Genomic DNA, 18018 nt, shown 5'->3' on the forward strand with positions numbered 1-18018 from the left:
CAGAGGCCCCGCCTCTCTCCCTTTGTTAGGCGCATACACATTTATAAGGACAAAAAACCCTGTTCTTAATTTCTGCTTTTACAACAAGCAGTCTACCCCTACACACCTCCATTGAGGAGCACATTTTTACGGCCAGACCCGGTACAAAAATGACTGCCACCCCTGCACTAACATTTGTTCCATGGCTCAGCACACTTGCCCCTTTCCACCAGAGCTCCCAATCAGCTTCATTCACCACATCACTAGGCGTCTCCTGCAGAAACAACACCGCTACTTTTTTTTTGTTTTACATATTCACCCAACACACTTTCCCGCATCCCTGGCACCATTTGTATTAAGCGAGCCTACGCAAAGAGTCTCCATAAGAAGTGAAAGAAAAGCCAGCAAAGAAAGAGACCAATTGCAAAGCTAAAAAAAAACCAGTGCCAGAAAATGAGAGAGAGAGAGAGAGAGAGAGAGAGAGAGAGAGAGAGAGAGAGAGAGAGAGAGAGAGAGAGAGAGAGAGAGAGAGAGAGAGAGAGAGATGTGTGTGTGGTCACTCACGCAGAGTACTCTGGTACAGTGTCTTGGAAGGAAGGCAGGTCGGTCACATACTCGTTGTAAAGCCACTTGACCTTGAAGTGAAGATTCATGTAGTCAGCACTCTTACACAGACGATGCTTCTCATGCTCTGAGGACAGAAACACACACACACACACACACACACACACACACACACACACACACACACACACACACACACACACACACACACACACACACACACAGTTAGCCTCTGTCTGTCTTACACTCCTTGGGCATGCCTGGGGAACACACAACTGTCCCTGAGGGGATGGACTGCTCTGTCCCAAACTCTAATAATGAATTGCCAATAAATGTATTGATCCCATCTCCTCAGTGAAGACGGCAGGGAAAGACAAGCTTGTGGTGGATTCAGTGTGTTTCTGTTATGTGCTGTAGTCAAATCAAATCACATTTTATTAGTCACACGCGCCGAATACAACAGGTGTAGACCTTACAGTGAAATGCTTACTTACGAGCCCCTAACCAACAATGCAGTTTCAAAAAATACAGATAAGAATAAGAGATACGAGTAACAAGTAATTAAAGAGCAGCAGTGAAATAACAACAGCGAGACTATATACAGGGGGGTACCGATACAGAGTCAATGTGCGGGGGCACCAGTTAGTTGAGGTAGTATATACATGTAGGTAGAGTTATTAAAGTGACTATGCATATAAGACAACAGAGAGTAGCAGTGGTGTAAAGAGGGGATGAGGGGGGGCACTGCAAATAGTCTGGGTAGCCATTTGACTAGATGTTCAGGAGTCTATGGCTTGGGGGTAGAAGCTGTTTAGAAGCCTCTTGGACTAGTCAGTGTGTTTCTGTTATGTGCTGTAGTCAGTGTGGTTCTGTTATGTGCTGATGTCAGTGTGGTTCTGTAGTCAGTGTTTCTGTTATGTGCTGTATGTTTTCTGTGTCGTGGGTTCTGTTATGTGCTGATGTCAGTGTGGTTCTGTAGTCAGTGTGTTTCTGTTATGTGCTGTAGTCAGTGTGGTTCTGTAGTCAGTGTGGTTCTGTTATGTGCTGTAGTCAGTGTGGTTCTGTTATGTGCTGTAGTCAGTGTGGTTCTGTAGTCAGTGTGTTCTGTTATGTGCTGTAGTCAGTGTGGTTCTGTAGTCAGTGTGGTTCTGTTATGTGCTGTAGTCAGTGTGGTTCTGTAGTCAGTGTGGTTCTGTAGTCAGTGTGGTTCTGTTATGTGCTGTAGTCAGTGTGGTTCTGTTATGTGCTGTAGTCAGTGTGGTTCTGTAGTCAGTGTGGTTCTGTTATGTGCTGATGTCAGTGTGGTTCTGTAGTCAGTGTGGTTCTGTTATGTGCTGTAGTCAGTGTGGTTCTGTTATGTGCTGATGTCAGTGTGGTTCTGTAGTCAGTGTGGTTCTGTTATGTGCTGTAGTCAGTGAAGTCCGGAGACACCTGAAACCCCACCTCTTTAAGGAATACCTGGGATAGGATAAAGTAATCCTTCTAACCCCCCCCTTAAAAGATTTAGATGCACTATTGTAAAGTGGTTGTTCCACTGGATATTATAAGGTGAATGCACCAATTTGTAAGTCGCTCTGGATAAGAGCGTCTGCTAAATGACTTAAATGTAAATGTAAATGTAAGTTCTGTAGTCAGTGTGTAGTCAGTGTGTTTCTGTTATGTGCTGTAGTCAGTGAAGTTCTATAGTCAGTGTGTAGTCAGTGTGGTTCTGTTATGTGCTGTAGTCAGTGTGGTTCTGTAGTCAGTGTGTAGTCAGTGTGGTTCTGTTATGTGCTGTAGTCAGTGAAGTTCTATAGTCAGTGTGTAGTCAGTGTGTTTCTGTTATGTGCTGTAGTCAGTGAAGTTCTGTAGACAGTGTGTAGTCAGTGTGGTTCTGTTATGTGCTGTAGTCAGTGTGGTTCTGTAGTCAGTGTGTAGTCAGTGTGGTTCTGTTATGTGCTGTAGTCAGTGAAGTTCTATAGTCAGTGTGTAGTCAGTGTGGTTCTGTTATGTGCTGTAGTCAGTGAAGTTCTGTAGACAGTGTGTAGTCAGTGTGGTTCTGTTATGTGCTGTAGTCAGTGTGGTTCTGTAGTCAGTGTGTAGTCAGTGTATATTCAGTCGTAGTCAGTCTATAGTCAGTGTGTAGACAAGGTAGACTTTGCTGTCTTCTTCTTCCCATGTTTACTGGTACTGAGCTCAAAGAGTTGGTCCCTGTTACTAATCTCCCTCTAAAGGCCACTGAATGTGGATCTAGCTTTTGTCTGCCTGTTTTAGGGACCACCCACTGTTGACATCTGGCTGCTTACATTTTTCATGCCATGTAACATTGGTGCCCACTCGACGTTCGGAGGTGCTAAGTACTCTCGGCCAGCAAACGCTAGTCTAGACTTGGTCACCCCCCATGGTTAACACAGCTCAAATCATTACAGGCATTCACTGGGAAATGGCTTAGTGGTCAACAAGACAATAAGAGCACAGCAAAAGTGATCAACCCGAAGACACACAACACACACACACACACACACACACACACACACACACACACACACACACACACACACACACACACACACACACACACACACACACACACACACACACACACACACACACACCTCTTACCAGCATAAAGTCTAGTCTACGGATCCAGATTTTTTTCGGGAGCTGAGATAGCAACACAAATAAGACACAAACAAAACATGAGAGAGAAGAGAAGGAGAGTACAAGATGGAGAGAAAGAAAGAAAATAATAATAAAGAGAGGGGAGTGAAAGGAGAGAGCGAAAGAGCGAAAAGACAGAATGGCAGAAGGAAACATGACTAAAGACAGAAAGAAAGGCAGGACACATGACTAAGGATGGCTGGCAGGAAACAATGAGTGAAAGATAATGATGGGAAGAGAGAGATGATGTGGAGAAAGAGTGACAGAACAAGAAACAAAGATGATAACAGAGATGATAAGATTATAATGAGACTCCTAAACAACAGAAGCCCTCTCGAGACAACATCAGCCATATCTAACATGTCAGTCCCTCTGGAGTCAACATCAGCCATATCTAACATGTCAGTCGCTCTGGAGTCAACATCAGCCATATCTAACATGTCAGTCCCTCTGGAGTCAACATCAGCCATATCTAACATGTCAGTCGCTCTGGAGTCAACATCAGCCATATCTAACATGTCAGTCGCTCTGGAGTCAACATCAGCCATATCTAACATGTCAGTCCCTCTGGAGTCAACATCAGCCATATCTAACATGTCAGTCGCTCTGGAGTCAACATCAGCCATATCTAACATGTCAGTCCCTCTGGAGTCAACATCAGCCATATCTAACATGTCAGTCCCTCTGGAGTCAACATCAGCCATATCTAACATGTCAGTCGCTCTGGAGTCAACATCAGCCATATCTAACATGTCAGTCGCTCTGGAGTCAACATCAGCCATATCTAACATGTCAGTCGCTCTGGAGTCAACATCAGCCATATCTAACATGTCAGTCGCTCTGGAGTCAACATCAGCCATATCTAACATGTCAGCAAATGTTAGCATGGGACATGGCTCTATGTATGATAAACAACAGTACTACCATGCTACATAGTGGTACTAGTGTGTAAAGGGGCTATAGATAAGCTACTACTGTCACACAGACATACACACACGGCCAGTCAGTACAAATGCACACACACTCACAAACTTGTCTTACCTTCTAGGGCATACTTCATGTCCTGAGCGAACAGCGTCCACATGACCTCACCACTGACCTTCCCCACGTTGAGCTCCTGAGGAAATCTGGGAACACAGAGGTCAGGGGTCAGGGGTTAGGGTCACAGACCAGTTAAACATGCTGAATTAACCAACAGGATTTATATTTACAGTGGCAAGAAAAAGTATGTGAACCCTTTGGAATGACCTGAATTTCTGCATAAATTGGTCATCAAGTTTGATCTGATCTTCATCTAAGTCACAACAATAGACAAACAGTCCGCTTAAACTAATAACACACAAATTATTGTATTTTTCCTGTCTATACTGTATGCATCATTTAAACATTCACAGTGTAGGTTGGAAAAAGTATGTGAAGCCCTAGACTAATGACTGAACCCCTAGACTAATGACTGAACCCCTAGACTAATGACTGAACCCCTAGGCTAATGACTGAACCCCTAAGCTAATGACTGAACCCCTAGGCTAATGACTGAACCCCTAGGCTAATGACTGAACCCCTAGACTAATGACTGAACCCCTAGACTAATGACTGAACCCCTAGACTAATGACTGAACCCCTAGGATAATGACTGAACCCCTAGGCTAATGACTGAACCCCTAGACTAATGACTGAACCCCTAGGCTAAAGACTGAACCCCTAGGCTAATGACTGAACCCCTAGACTAATGACTGAACCCCTAGACTAATGACTGAACCCCTAGGCTAATGACTGAACCCCTAGGCTAATGACTGAACCCCTAGACTAATGACTGAACCCCTAGACTAATGACTGAACCCCTAGGCTAATGACTGAACCCCTAGGCTAATGACTGAACCCCTAGGCTAATGACTGAACCCCTAGGCTAATGACTGAACCCCTAGACTAATGACTGAACCCCTAGACTAATGACTGAACCCCTAGGCTAATGACTGAACCCCTAGACTAATGACTGAACCCCTAGACTAATGACTGAACCCCTAGACTAATGACTGAACCCCTAGACTAATGACTGAACCCCTAGGCTAATGACTGAACCCCTAGGCTAATGACTGAACCCCTAGACTAATGACTGAACCCCTAGGCTAATGACTGAACCCCTAGGCTAATGACTGAACCCCTAGGCTAATGACTGAACCCCTAGGCTAATGACTGAACCCCTAGGCTAATGACTGAACCCCTAGGCTAATGACTGAACCCCTAGGCTAATGACTGAACCCCTAGGCTAATGACTGAACCCCTAGACTAATGACTGAACCCCTAGACTAATGACTGAACCCCTAGACTAATGACTGAACCCCTAGGCTAATGACTGAACCCCTAGACTAATGACTGAACCCCTAGGCTAATGACTGAACCCCTAGACTAATGACTGAACCCCTAGACTAATGACTGAACCCCTAGGCTAATGACTGAACCCCTAGGCTAAAGACCAAAAGCTAATTGGAGTCAGGAGTCAGCTAACCTGGAGTCCAATCAATGAGATGAGATTGGAGATGTTGGTTAGAGCTGCCTTGCCCTATAAAAAACACTCACAAAATGTTTGTTTGCTGATGTGAACCAGAGATCTCAGAAGACCAAAGATTAGGAATTGTTGACTTGCATAAAGCTGGAAAGGGTTACCAAAGTATCTCTAAAAGCATTGATGTTCATCAGTCCACAGTAAGACAAATTGTCTATAAATGGAGAAAGTTGAGCACTGTTGCTACTCTCCCTAGGAGTGGCTGTCCTGTAAAGATGACCGCAAGAGCACAGCACAGAATGCTCAATGAGGTTAGGAAGAATCCTAGAGTGTCAGCTAAAGACTTACAGAAATCTCTGGAACATGCTAACATCACTGTTGACGAGTCTACGATACGTAAAACACTAAACAAGAATGGTGTTCATGGGAGGACACCATGGAAGAAGCGCTACTGGAAAAATATTCTGAGGACAGATGAAACTAAAGTGGAGTTGTTTAGAAGGAACACACAACACTATGTGAGGAGAAAAAAATGTACAGCACACCAACATCAAAACCTTATCCCAACTGTAACGTATGGTGGAGGGAGCATCATGGTTGGGGCTGCTTTGCTGCCTTAGGGCCTGGACAGCTTGCTATCATCGACGGAAAAATGAATTCCCAAGGTTATCAAGACATTTTGCCAGAGAATGTAAGGCCATCTGTCTGCCAATTGAAGCTCAACAGAAGTTGGGTGATGCAACAGGACAACGACCCAAAACACAGAAGTAAATCAACAACAAAATGGCTTCAACAGAAGAAAATACGCCTTCTGGAGTGGCCCAGACAGAGTCCTGACCTCAACCCGATTTGAGATGATGTGGCATGACCTCAAGAGAGTGGTTCACACGAGACTTCCCAAGAATATTGCTGAACTGAAACAGTTTTGTAAAGAGGAATGGTCCAAAATTCCTCCTGACCGTTGTGCAGGTCTGATCAGAAAACGTTTGGTTGAGGTTATTGCTGCCAAAGGATGGTCAACCAGTGTGTGTGTGTGTGTGTGTGTGTGTGTGTGTGTGTGTGTGTGTGTACTGACTGGTTAATGATGGGTGTGTAGGAGTTATTATCTTCTTCTATGATGGAGACGATGAGGGTGATGAGTTTCGGCCAGAAGTCCAGGTTGTGGATGGAAGGCCCTGTCTCTTCTGGCTCCTTCTTCACTTCCTCCTCCTTCTCCTCTTCGTCTTCCTCCACCTCATCTTCTTCCTCAGCCTCCTCCTCTCCCTGTTTCTTCTCATTTTCATTCTTCTTCATCTGCTTTTCCTTCTCTGGCTTGGGCTGTGGGAAAGAGAAGGGAATTAGCCATTAGATTATCAACATTTGTATTACATTTTTTACACCAGTGGTTCTCAACTGGCTTTGCCTCAGGACCCAAATGGAATCAGATTGTCTCAGTCGCAACCCAATATCCACATCACAAAAAAATAATCAGTAAAATACAATCTGAAAAAACTATTTTTAATAAGGTTAGCTAGTGTTGCAGGCCTGCACTCAGAAATCGTTATTATTTATAAGGTTAGTATTCTTCCTGATTGTACTCACAGGTTCTAGGGCGGGCTGGAACTGTCTCATGTAGAGGTCTATACAGTTGTTAAAGATGTACTCGTAGGTGGAGTTACCACAGGCCTTCACACAGTCTCTCACCACATGGGCTGCCCTGGGGGGGTTCTGAAGTTCCAACACCTGGCCACACCGGGGAGACAGAGATAAAGAAAGAGAGAAAGTAAGAAAGAGAGACAGTCAGACAGAGTGACAGTCAGACAGACAGGCAGACAGAGAGACAGACAGTCAAACACAGAGACAGTCCCAGAGTGACAGACAGAGAGACAGACAGAGAGACAGAGAGACACAGACCCAGAGGGGAGACAGACAGACAGACAGACAGACAGACAGACAGACAGACAGACAGACAGACAGACAGACAGACAGACAGACAGACAGACAGACAGACAGACAGACAGACAGACAGACAGACAGACAGACAGACGAGACAGACGAGACAGAGAGAAGTGAGATCAAGAGACAGTCAGAAAGAGAGACATACCCACAGGGGAGACAGAGAGACAGACAGTCAGACCCACAGGGAAGACAGAGAGACAGTCAGAAAGAGAGTTATACCCACAGGGGAGACAGATACAATGAGACAGACCCACAAGGGAGACAGAGAGACAGTCAAACCGAGAGACAGATGACAGACAGACAGACAGACAGACAGACAGACAGACAGACAGACAGACAGACAGACAGACAGACAGACAGACAGACAGACAGACAGACAGACAGACAGACAGACAGACAGACAGACAGACAGACAGAGCATTTAAACACCTGAACACAGTAAAACAGATTACTTAGGCTACTATATGTGAACTTTCATACTAATGAACGAACTACACACACACACACACACACACACACACACACACACACACACACACACAGACACACACACACACACACACCACAAGTTCCCATCCTGCTGGACCAATATAGCGAGTAATCTTGGTGTTAGTGTTAACTGTTATTGTCCAGCCTGCAGTGCTGAGGTCAATTCAATTATTGGAATTCCATTTCATTCATTTTTTTTCCTGTGAGCTCAATGCACACATTGCATAGTTTCTGTAGAGATCAATCAGATCAAGCGCAAACTTTGCGATGTAGCAGGGAAGGCGATATTCAAATACTAGCGCAGAAAAATGGGGTAATTAACCACACTAACCTTTCCACTTAAACCCCCCTTCCCGCATAGGGGGAACATGCCGCGCGCTAAGGTCTGCAATGACTGACATGAGGAACTGATGACGACCTACCCAATTTACAAATTGCACCTTGTGCATTCTACATGACAAATGTCAAGAGTACGTTTAAAACTGGATTGAGTTCCTTAAAAGAATAAAAATAAAAGGCAGATCCCTCACGCCCCACAGTTTAGGAACCACTGGTCAACATAAGATTATTACGGATAAAAGCGAGAATATTTTTATTTGTCAAACGGCAGTCAAGCATCGATCATCATGTCACCAGAATCAGACCCTAGATATTTATTGGAAAGGAGCGTCAAGATCACCATGTGCTTCCACCACCCTGTAAAGTTCATAAATGATTTCATCATCTGTAGCCTAATAAACTGCATGGTATCCCGAGTCGTAGTGGGAGGACCACACAGCATGTCATCGCATGACTCCCAAGTTTACTTTATTATGATGGCTATTATATCATTATTTTCGCATAAAAGCGTTTCCACTGACATTTCTCGCGTAATACAGTTTACCGACACAAAAAGATCCCACCATGCCGAACGAAGGAATTATTTATAAAATTGTACCGAAACATCCTGTTTCCATCACAGCTATGGTGATTTATTTTTCATACGGTATGACTTTAATAACTCATAATAACTGTGGATGGAAACGTGCTTAATGACCAGAATCCATTGCCTGCCTACTTCTCCGGTCTGTTTCTTTTACGCAGGCTATCTAAAAGAGACAGAAGAATGAGCGATTGAGAGTGAAGAGAGCGGTTGCTTCACAAGGTATATCTCTACCTGAAGATACATAAACTAAGTGATTGATAGTTGGTATTCAGCCCTCAACAGAAGAAAATGCCTTATTTACATTGAAGAACTACTAAAATAGTGATTTTGTCAGGCAGCAGCTCTAGAGATGAGATGATGACTTGGAATGAAATTATAAAGTCATCAAATATTTTATTAAAGTAAAGTAATGTGAATTAATGATGGTTAATAAGTGATCAGCAGTAATAGGCAGTCACTACCATATTGGGACTTTAATTAATTGTTTCATTCTGTGTTATTACAGCATTCAACCCACATAATGCATAGTGCATTTAATGTAAAAAACTTTAAAAAAAAAATTGAAACAACCTCAAAAAGTTCTAATCGCTCAGCACTACCAGCCTGACACCACAGGAACAGGATTGGTCAACTATGTGTGTGTGTGTGTGTGTGTGTGTGTGTGTGTGTGTGTGTGTGTGTGTGTGTGTGTGTGTGTGTGTGTGTGTGTGTGTGACACTAAGACTTATTTCCGTACCTTCATTCTGAAGAAGGTGATGCTAGTCAGCAGATCCACAGTAGACGTCAGGTCCTGCAGACGAGGCTTACTACTGACTGGGAAGTTATTCTGATGGGGGGAAAGGGGGAAGAGTTGGGAGACAGGGGAGAGAAGGGAGAGAGGGGAGTGAGGGAGAGAGGAGGTAAGAGTTGGGTAGACAGGGGAGAGAGGGGAGTGAGGGAGAGAGGAGGGAAGAGTTGGGTAGACAGGGGAGAGAAGGGAGAGAAGGGAGAGAGGGGAGTGAGGGAGAGAGGGGAGTGAGGGAGAGAGGAGGGAAGAGTTGGGTAGACAGGGGAGAGAAGGGAGAGAGGGGAGTGAGGGAGAGAGGAGGGAAGAGTTGGGTAGACGGGAGAGAAGGGAGAGAAGGGAGAGAGGGGAGTGAGGGAGAGAGGAGGGAAGAGTTGGGGAGACAGGGGAGAGAAGGGAGAGAAGGGAGAGAGGGGAGTGAGGGAAGTTAGGTAGACAGGGGAGATAAGGGAGAGAGGGGAGTGAGGGAGAGAGGAGGGAAGAGTAGTGAGAGGAAGGAAGGGTTGGGGAGACGGGAGAGAAAGGAGAGAGGGGAGTAAAGGAGAGGGGGGGCAGAGAACGGGAGAGAGGTTCCATGGGTAAGTCAAGGAGTAGGTTTAGTCTATGTACAAGCCCCCATAGACATAACACATCTACTGTTCTATGGACTGGCCTAGGCTGTCAGTGTGAAGGACCTTTAGACTGGTCTCGACTGGTGGGGTGAAGGACATTTAGACTGGTCTAGACTGTCAGTGTGAAGGACCTTTAGACTGGTCTAGGCTGTCAGTGTGAAGGACCTTTAGACTGGTCTAGACTGTCAGGGTGAAGGACCTTTAGACTGGTCTAGACTGGTGGGGTGAAGGACCTTTAGACTAGTCTAGACTGTCAGGGTGAAGGACCTTTAGACTAGTCTAGACTGTCAGGGTGAAGGACCTTTAGACTGGTCTAGACTGTCAGTGTGAAGGACCTTTAGACTGGCCTAGACTGTCAGGGTGAAGGACCTTTAGACTGGCCTAGACTGTCAGGGTGAAGGACATTTAGACTGGTCTAGACTGTCAGTGTGAAGGACCTTTAGACTGGTCTAGACTGTCAGGGTGAAGGACCTTTAGACTAGCCTAGACTGTCAGGGTGAAGGACCTTTAGACTAGTCTAGACTGTCAGGGTGAAGGACCTTTAGACTGGCCTAGACTGTCAGGGTGAAGGACCTTTAGACTAGTCTAGACTGTCAGGGTGAAGGACCTTTAGACTAGTCTAGACTGGTGGGGTGAAGGACCTTTAGACTGGTCTAGACTGTCAGGGTGAAGGACCTTTAGACTGGCCTAGACTGTCAGGGTGAAGGACCTTTAGACTGGCCTAGACTGTCAGGGTGAAGGACATTTAGACTGGTCTAGACTGTCAGTGTGAAGGACCTTTAGACTGGTCTAGACTGTCAGGGTGAAAGACCTTTAGACTGGCCTAGACTGTCAGGGTGAAGGACCTTTAGACTAGTCTAGACTGTCAGGGTGAAGGACCTTTAGACTGGTCTAGACTGTCAGGGTGTGTTTAGAGCTGAAGGGACAACTCTTGATATACAGTGACTGGGACAGGGATAGATGTATACTTGTTTGGTTTCTCCTATGGTTTTACTGTACATGTTGAATAGGGCGGCAGGTAGCCTAGTGGTTAGAGCGTTGGACTAGTAACCGAAAGGTTACAAGATCGAATCCCTGAGCTGACAGGGTAAAACTCTGCCGTTCTGCACCTGAACATGGCAGTTAACCCACTGTTCCTCGGCCGTCATGGAAAATAATAATTTGTTCTTATCTGACATGCCTAGTTAAATAAAGGTAAAATAAATAAATACATCCAGATGGCATCAAGATATACACTACCGTTCAAAAGTTTGGGGTCACTTAGAAATGTCCTTGTATTGGAAAGAAAAGCAATTTTTTTGTCCATTGCAATAACATCAAATTGATCAGAAATACAGTGTAGACATTGTTAATGTAGTAAATGACTATTGTAGCTGGAAACGGCAGATTTTTTTATGGAATATCTACATAGTCGTACAGAGGCCCATTATCAGCAACCATCACTCCTGTGTTCCAATGGCACGTTGTGTTAGCAAATCCAAGTTTATCATTTCAAAAGGCTAATTGATCATTAGAAAACCCTTTTGCAATTATGTTAGCAAATCTGAAAACTGTAGTACTGATTAAAGAATAGCAATAAAACCGGCCTTCTTCAGACTAGTTGAGTATTTTGAGCTTCAGCGTTTGTGGGTTGGATTACCGGGTCAAAATGGCCAGGAACAAAGTACTTCCTTCTGAAACTTGTCAGTCTATTCTTGTTCTGAGAAATGAAGGCTATTCCATGCGAGAAATTGCTAAGAAACTGAAGATCTCGTACAGTGCCTTGCAAAAGTATTCACCCCCTTGGCATTTTTTTATTTTGTTGCCTTAAAACATGGAATTAAAATAGTTTTTGGGGGGGTTGTGTCATTTGATTTACACAGCAATATTTTTTATTGTGAAACAAACAAGAAATAAGACAAAAAAACAGAAAACTTGAGCGTGCATAACTTTTCACCCCCCCAAAGTCAATACTCTGTAGAGACGCCTTTTGCAGCAATCACAGCTGCAAGTCTCTTGGGATATATAAGCTTGGCACATCTAGCCACTGGGATTTTTGCCCATTCTTCAAGGCAAAACTGCTCCAGCTCCTTGAAGTTGGATGGGTTACTCTGGTGTACAGCAATCTTTAAGTCATAACACATATTCTCAATTGGATTGAGGTCTGGGCTTTGACTAGGCCATTCCAAGACATTTAAATGTTTCTCCGTCAACCATTCAAGTGTTGCTTTAGCAGTATGCTTAGGGTCATTGTCCTGCTGGAAGGTGAACTTCCGTCCCAGTCTCAAATCTCTGGAAGACTGAAACAGGTTTCCCTGAATAATTTCCCTGTATTTAGCGCCATCCATCATTCCTTAAATTCTGACCGGTTTACCAGTCTCTGCCGATGAAAAACATCCCCACATGCTACCACCACCATGCTTCACTGTGGGGATGGTGCTCTCGGGGTGATGAGAGGTGTTGGGTTTGTGCCAGACATAGCTGGCCAAAAAGCTCAATTTTAGTCTCATCTGACCAGAGTCCCTTCTTCCATATGTTTGGGGAGTCTCCCACATGCCTTTTGGCAAACACCGAACATGTTCGCTTATTTGCTTTCTTTAAGCAATGGCTTTTTTCTGGGCGCTCTTCCGTAAAGCCCAGCTCTGTGGAGTGTCAGGCGTAAAGTGGTCCTATGGGCAGATACTCCAATCTCCGCTGTGGAGCTATGCAGTTCCTTCAGGGTTATCTTTGGTCTTTTTGTTGCCTCTCTGATTAATGCCCTCCTTGCCTGGTCCGTGAGTTTTGGTGGGCGGCCCTCTCTTGGCAGGTTTGTTGTGGTGCCATATCTTTTCCATTTAATAATGCTCTTTGGGATGTTCAAAGTTTCTGATATTTTTTTTATAACCCATCCCTGATCTGTACCTCTCCACAACTTTGTCCCTGACCTGTTTGGAGATCTCCTTAGTCTTCATGGTGCCGCTTGCTTGGTGGTGCCCCTTGCTAAGTGGTGTTGCAGTCTCTGGGGCCTTTTAGAACAGGTGTATATATACACTGAGATCATGTGACAGATCATGTGACACTTAGATTGCACACAGGTGGACTTTATTTAACTAATTATGTTACGTCTGAGGGGAATTGGTTGCACCAGATCTTATTTAGGGGCTTCATAGCAAAGGGGTGAATACATACAGTAGGCACGCACCACTTTTTGAAATAAGTAATATTTTTTCACTTCACCAGCAATTTGAACTATTTTGTGTATGTCCATTGCATGAAATCCAAATAAAAATGCATTTAAATTACAGGTTGTAATGTAACAAAATAGGAAAAACGCCAAGGGGGTGAATACTTTTGCGAGGCACTATACAATACTGTGTACTACTCCCTTCACAGAACAGCGCAAACTGGCTCTAACGAGATTAGAAAGAGGAGTGGGAGGCCCCGGTGCACAACTGAGCAAGAGGACAAGTACATTAGAGTGTCTAGTTTGAGAAACAGACGCCTCACAAGTCCTCAACTGGCAGCTTTATTAAATAGTACTCGCAAAACACCAGTCTCAACATCAACAGTGAAGACGCGACTCCGGGATGCTGGCCTTCAAGGCAGAGTTTCAAAGAAAAATCCATATCTCAGACTGGCCAATGAAAAGAAAAGATTAAGATGGGCAAAAAAACACAGACGCTGGAAATCTATATATGTTGTATAGACATATACAATCTAATATGATTGACGGAATATTTCCACGACAAACACAGGAGTGATGGTTGCTGATAATGTGCCTCTGTACGCCTATGTAGATATTCCATAAAAAAATCTGCCATTTCCAGCTACAATAGTCATTTTCAACATTAATAATGTCTACACTGTATTTCTGATCAATTTGATGTCATTTTAATAGACTTAAAAAAAAAAACATGTTTCATAAACAAGGATATTTCTAAGAGACCCCAGACTTTTGAACAGTAGTGTAGGTAGACATGGTGGGCATTTGGTAGGTAGATAAGCCAGTTAGGAGAGATGTAGACTTACTCTGTATGTGGAGAGGTCAATACGAAGAGAGTTGTGTAGCTGATCAAGAAGCTTAACAAAACGATCTTTCTATTGTGGAGGAGAGAGAGACAGAGACAGAGCGAGAGAGACAGACATAGAGACAGAGAGAGACAGATACAGAGTGAGAGAGACAGAGAGAGAGACAGAGACAGAGTGAGAGAGACAGAGAGAGTGAGACAGAGAGAGTGAGAGAGAGAGAGCGAGAGAGCGAGAGAGCGAGAGAGTTCGAGAGCAAGCGAGAGACAGAAAGAGAGAGACCGAGAGAGAGAGAGACAGAGAGACAGAGACAGAAAGAGAGACAGAGAGAGACAGAGAGAGAGAGTGAGAGAGACAGAGAGAGCAAGAGCAAGACAGAGAGAGCGAGAGAAAGAGATCCAGAGAGAGAGAGAGAGAGACAGAGCGAGAGAGACAGAGAGAGAGTAAGAGCAAGACAGAGAGAGAGCAAGAGATCCAGAGAGAGAGAGATAGAGACAGAGACAGAGCGAGAGAGACAGAGACAGAGACAGAGAGAGCGAGAGAGCGAGAGAGCGACAGAAAGAGAGACAGAGAGAGAGAGACAGAGAGAGAGAGAGACAAAGACAAAGAGAGACAGAGAGAGAGAGACAGAGAGAGAGACAGAAAGAGAGACAGAGAGAGAGACAGAGAGAGCAAGAGCGAGACAGAGAGAGAGACAGAGAGAGAGCAAGAGCGAGACAGAGAGAGAGAGAGCAAGAGAGCAAGAGATCCAGAGAGAGAGAGACAGAGACAGAGCGAGAGAGACAGAGAGAGAGAGACAGAGAGAGAGAGAGAGAGAGATAGAGCGAGAGAGAGACAGAGTGAGAGAGAAACAGAGCGAGAGAGAAACAGAGAGAGAGACTTAGCACTAGCTGAATTCAACCATTCGACCATCAATAACAACATTCAGATGAATACAAATCTCTATCCAAAATGAGTACACTAATTATTGGCAAAGCTAAACTCATTTTAATCGCAAACTTCAATGTTACCAAATTCTAAATAGAGATATAAAGTTATCACAACACCTCAAAACAAAAGATTTCAACATTAACTATGTACAGGCTCAGTGGCCTGGCCATAGAGACAGGACACCATAAAACAACATGGACGGCCAGAGAAGAGAGACTTTGTAAGCACTGTGGGTCAGGTGAAGTACAGAACGAGCAGCTCTTCCTACTCCACTGCTACAAATATAACTCAGAGGTATTTATCTCCTGGAATTTGAAGAAAGAATAGCAGGATTTCCTAAACTGCCTGTTGAGGAGCAAATCTGTGTTTTGTTAGGAGAAGACAGGAGATCTTGCTGCAGATCATGTCCTGGACTGTCATAAAATGAGACAATCACTCCCACCATGTTCTTACACATGAGTCCTTCTAGATTTGATTTCTCAATTGTTGCTTGATTGTTTATTTGATTTTTGGTGCATTACTTTCCATATATGATTGTTTTTCGCTGATATTTATTAATATTGTTGCTCAAACATTGTTCATTTTTGCAATACTTCATATATTGCTTTGGCAACAGTGGCAACTACCGTAATTTCCGGACTATAAGCCGCAACTTTTTTCCCTCGCTTTGAACCTCGCGGCTTAAACAATGACGCGGCTAATATATGGATTTTTCCCGCTTTCAATTTTTTTTCAAGTTGAAGGCGATTGATCTGGCTGTTGGAAAAGGAAATAGAGCTGCTGCACGGGAGCTTGGTCTTAATGAGTCGATGATAAGACGTTGGAAACAGCAGCGTGAGGAATTGACTCAGTGCAAAAAGACAACTAAAGCTTACTGCTAATTATAATTTTTTTGTTACAAGCCGTGTTTCGTTAAAGCCTATTTATTTTTTGTTACAAGCCGTGTTTCGTTAAAGCCTATTTATTTTTGTTACAAGCCGTGTTTCGTTAAAGCCTGTATAAAGTTCATTTGTTTCAATGTACCGGTAGGCACCAGCGGCTTATAGACATGTGCAGCTTATTTATGTACAAATATTATTTATTTTTTTTATTCAGTAGGTGCGGCTTATATTCAGGTGCGCTCAATAGTCCGGAAATTACGGTACTCATTCATGCCAATAAAGCATTTATTGAACAGAGAGAGAGTGAGAGAGTGAGAGTGAGAGTGAGAGTGAGAGGGAGAGGGAGAGAGATGTAGTGCATGACTTTGTTCACAGGGAAGACTCATGTCCAGAAGGAGAGAAAGAGTCTGATGTGTATGTACTGTATATTAGCCTGGGTTATTAAAGTCAGAAAGTGGAAAGTGTGTGTTTGAGTTTCTGTGTATATGTGTGAATGTGTTTGAGTTGCTGTGTATGTGTGAGTGTATTTGTGCGCACGGCAGTGTGTGTCTGAGTTAGTGTGTACCACGACAAGGACCAGACAGACACAAATAGAGAGGAGAAGAAAGGATGAGAGGAGAGGAGAGGAATGAGGAGAGGGATGAGGAGAGGGATGAGGAGAGGGATGAGGAGAGGATGAGGAGAGGGATGAGGAGAGGGATGAGAGGGGAGAGGAGAGGAGAGGAGAGGAGAGGAGAGGAGAGGAGAGGAGAGGAGAGGAGAGGAGAGGAGAGGAGAGGAGAGGAGAGGAGAGGAGAGGAGAGGAGAGGAGAGGAGAGGAGAGGAGAGGAGAGGAGAGGAGAGGAGAGAGGGATGAGGAGAAGATGAGAGGAGGAGAAGATGAGAGGAGGAGGGGACACATGTATCTAGATTTACAGGCTGTATTGAGTTATAGTGCTGTCACTGGAGACACTATAATATCTTTATAGAGACTCACATAGACATGTTTCTATGCTGATAATGTAGGTCAGAGCCCTTAGCTATACCGCACTGGACAGGAAGTCCATGCTGGACCTTCTAGCTGCTGGGGTTGGGGCGTACTACAGATGGTATAGGGTGAAACACACACACACACACACACACACACACACACACACACACACACACACACACACACACACACACACACACACACACACACACACACACACACACACACACACACACACACACACACACACACACACATCCTCTGTACAAAACGAGTTACAAACCATGTGAAAAAACAAACAAAATAGCACAGTTGGTTAGGAGCCCGTAAAACGCTTAGCATTCAGGCCAAAGAGTTCAATCTTGGTTTCGTCAGACCAGAGACTCTTTAGATGCCTTTTTAGCAAACTCCAAGCGGGCTGTCATGTGTATTCTACTGATGAGTGGCTTCCGTCTGGCCACTCTACCATAAAGACCTGATTGGTGGAGTGCTGCAGAGATGGATGTCCTTATGGAAGGAACTCCACAGAGGAACTCTGGAGCTCTGTCAGAGTGACCATTGGGTTCTTGGTCACCTCCCTGACCAAGGGCTTTCTCCCCTGATTACTCAGTTTGGTCAGACAGCCAGCTCTAGGAAGAGTCTTGGTGGTTACAAACTTCTTCCATTTAAGAATGATGGAGGCCACTGTGTTCTTGGGGACCTTCAATGCTGCATACATGTTTTGGTACCCTTCCCCAGATCTGTGCCTAGATACAATCCTGTCTCGGACCTCTACGGACAATTCTTCGACCTCATGGCTTGATTTCTGCTCTGACATCCA

The 18018-nt window shown here is 44.4% G+C and overlaps 1 protein-coding gene across 1 annotated transcript in view; it reads right to left on the reverse strand.

The window, feature by feature from the left end:
• The window catches only part of LOC106585885 (protein unc-13 homolog B), an 83440-nt gene that overhangs the window by 45689 nt on the left and 19733 nt on the right, over positions 1–18018 (reverse strand). Inside the window, exons 9-14 of the mRNA XM_045706824.1 lie at positions 14421–14489; positions 9775–9864; positions 7268–7408; positions 6762–7003; positions 4225–4310; positions 544–670 (exon numbers count right to left, since the gene is read on the reverse strand). Coding sequence (XP_045562780.1) covers positions 544–670; positions 4225–4310; positions 6762–7003; positions 7268–7408; positions 9775–9864; positions 14421–14489 — 755 coding nt within the window. The remainder of the gene's footprint in view (positions 1–543; positions 671–4224; positions 4311–6761; positions 7004–7267; positions 7409–9774; positions 9865–14420; positions 14490–18018) is intronic.

The sequence above is a fragment of the Salmo salar genome, chromosome ssa24 (assembly GCF_905237065.1).
Source record: "Salmo salar chromosome ssa24, Ssal_v3.1, whole genome shotgun sequence".
In the NCBI taxonomy this organism is placed as follows: Eukaryota; Metazoa; Chordata; class Actinopteri; order Salmoniformes; family Salmonidae; genus Salmo; species Salmo salar.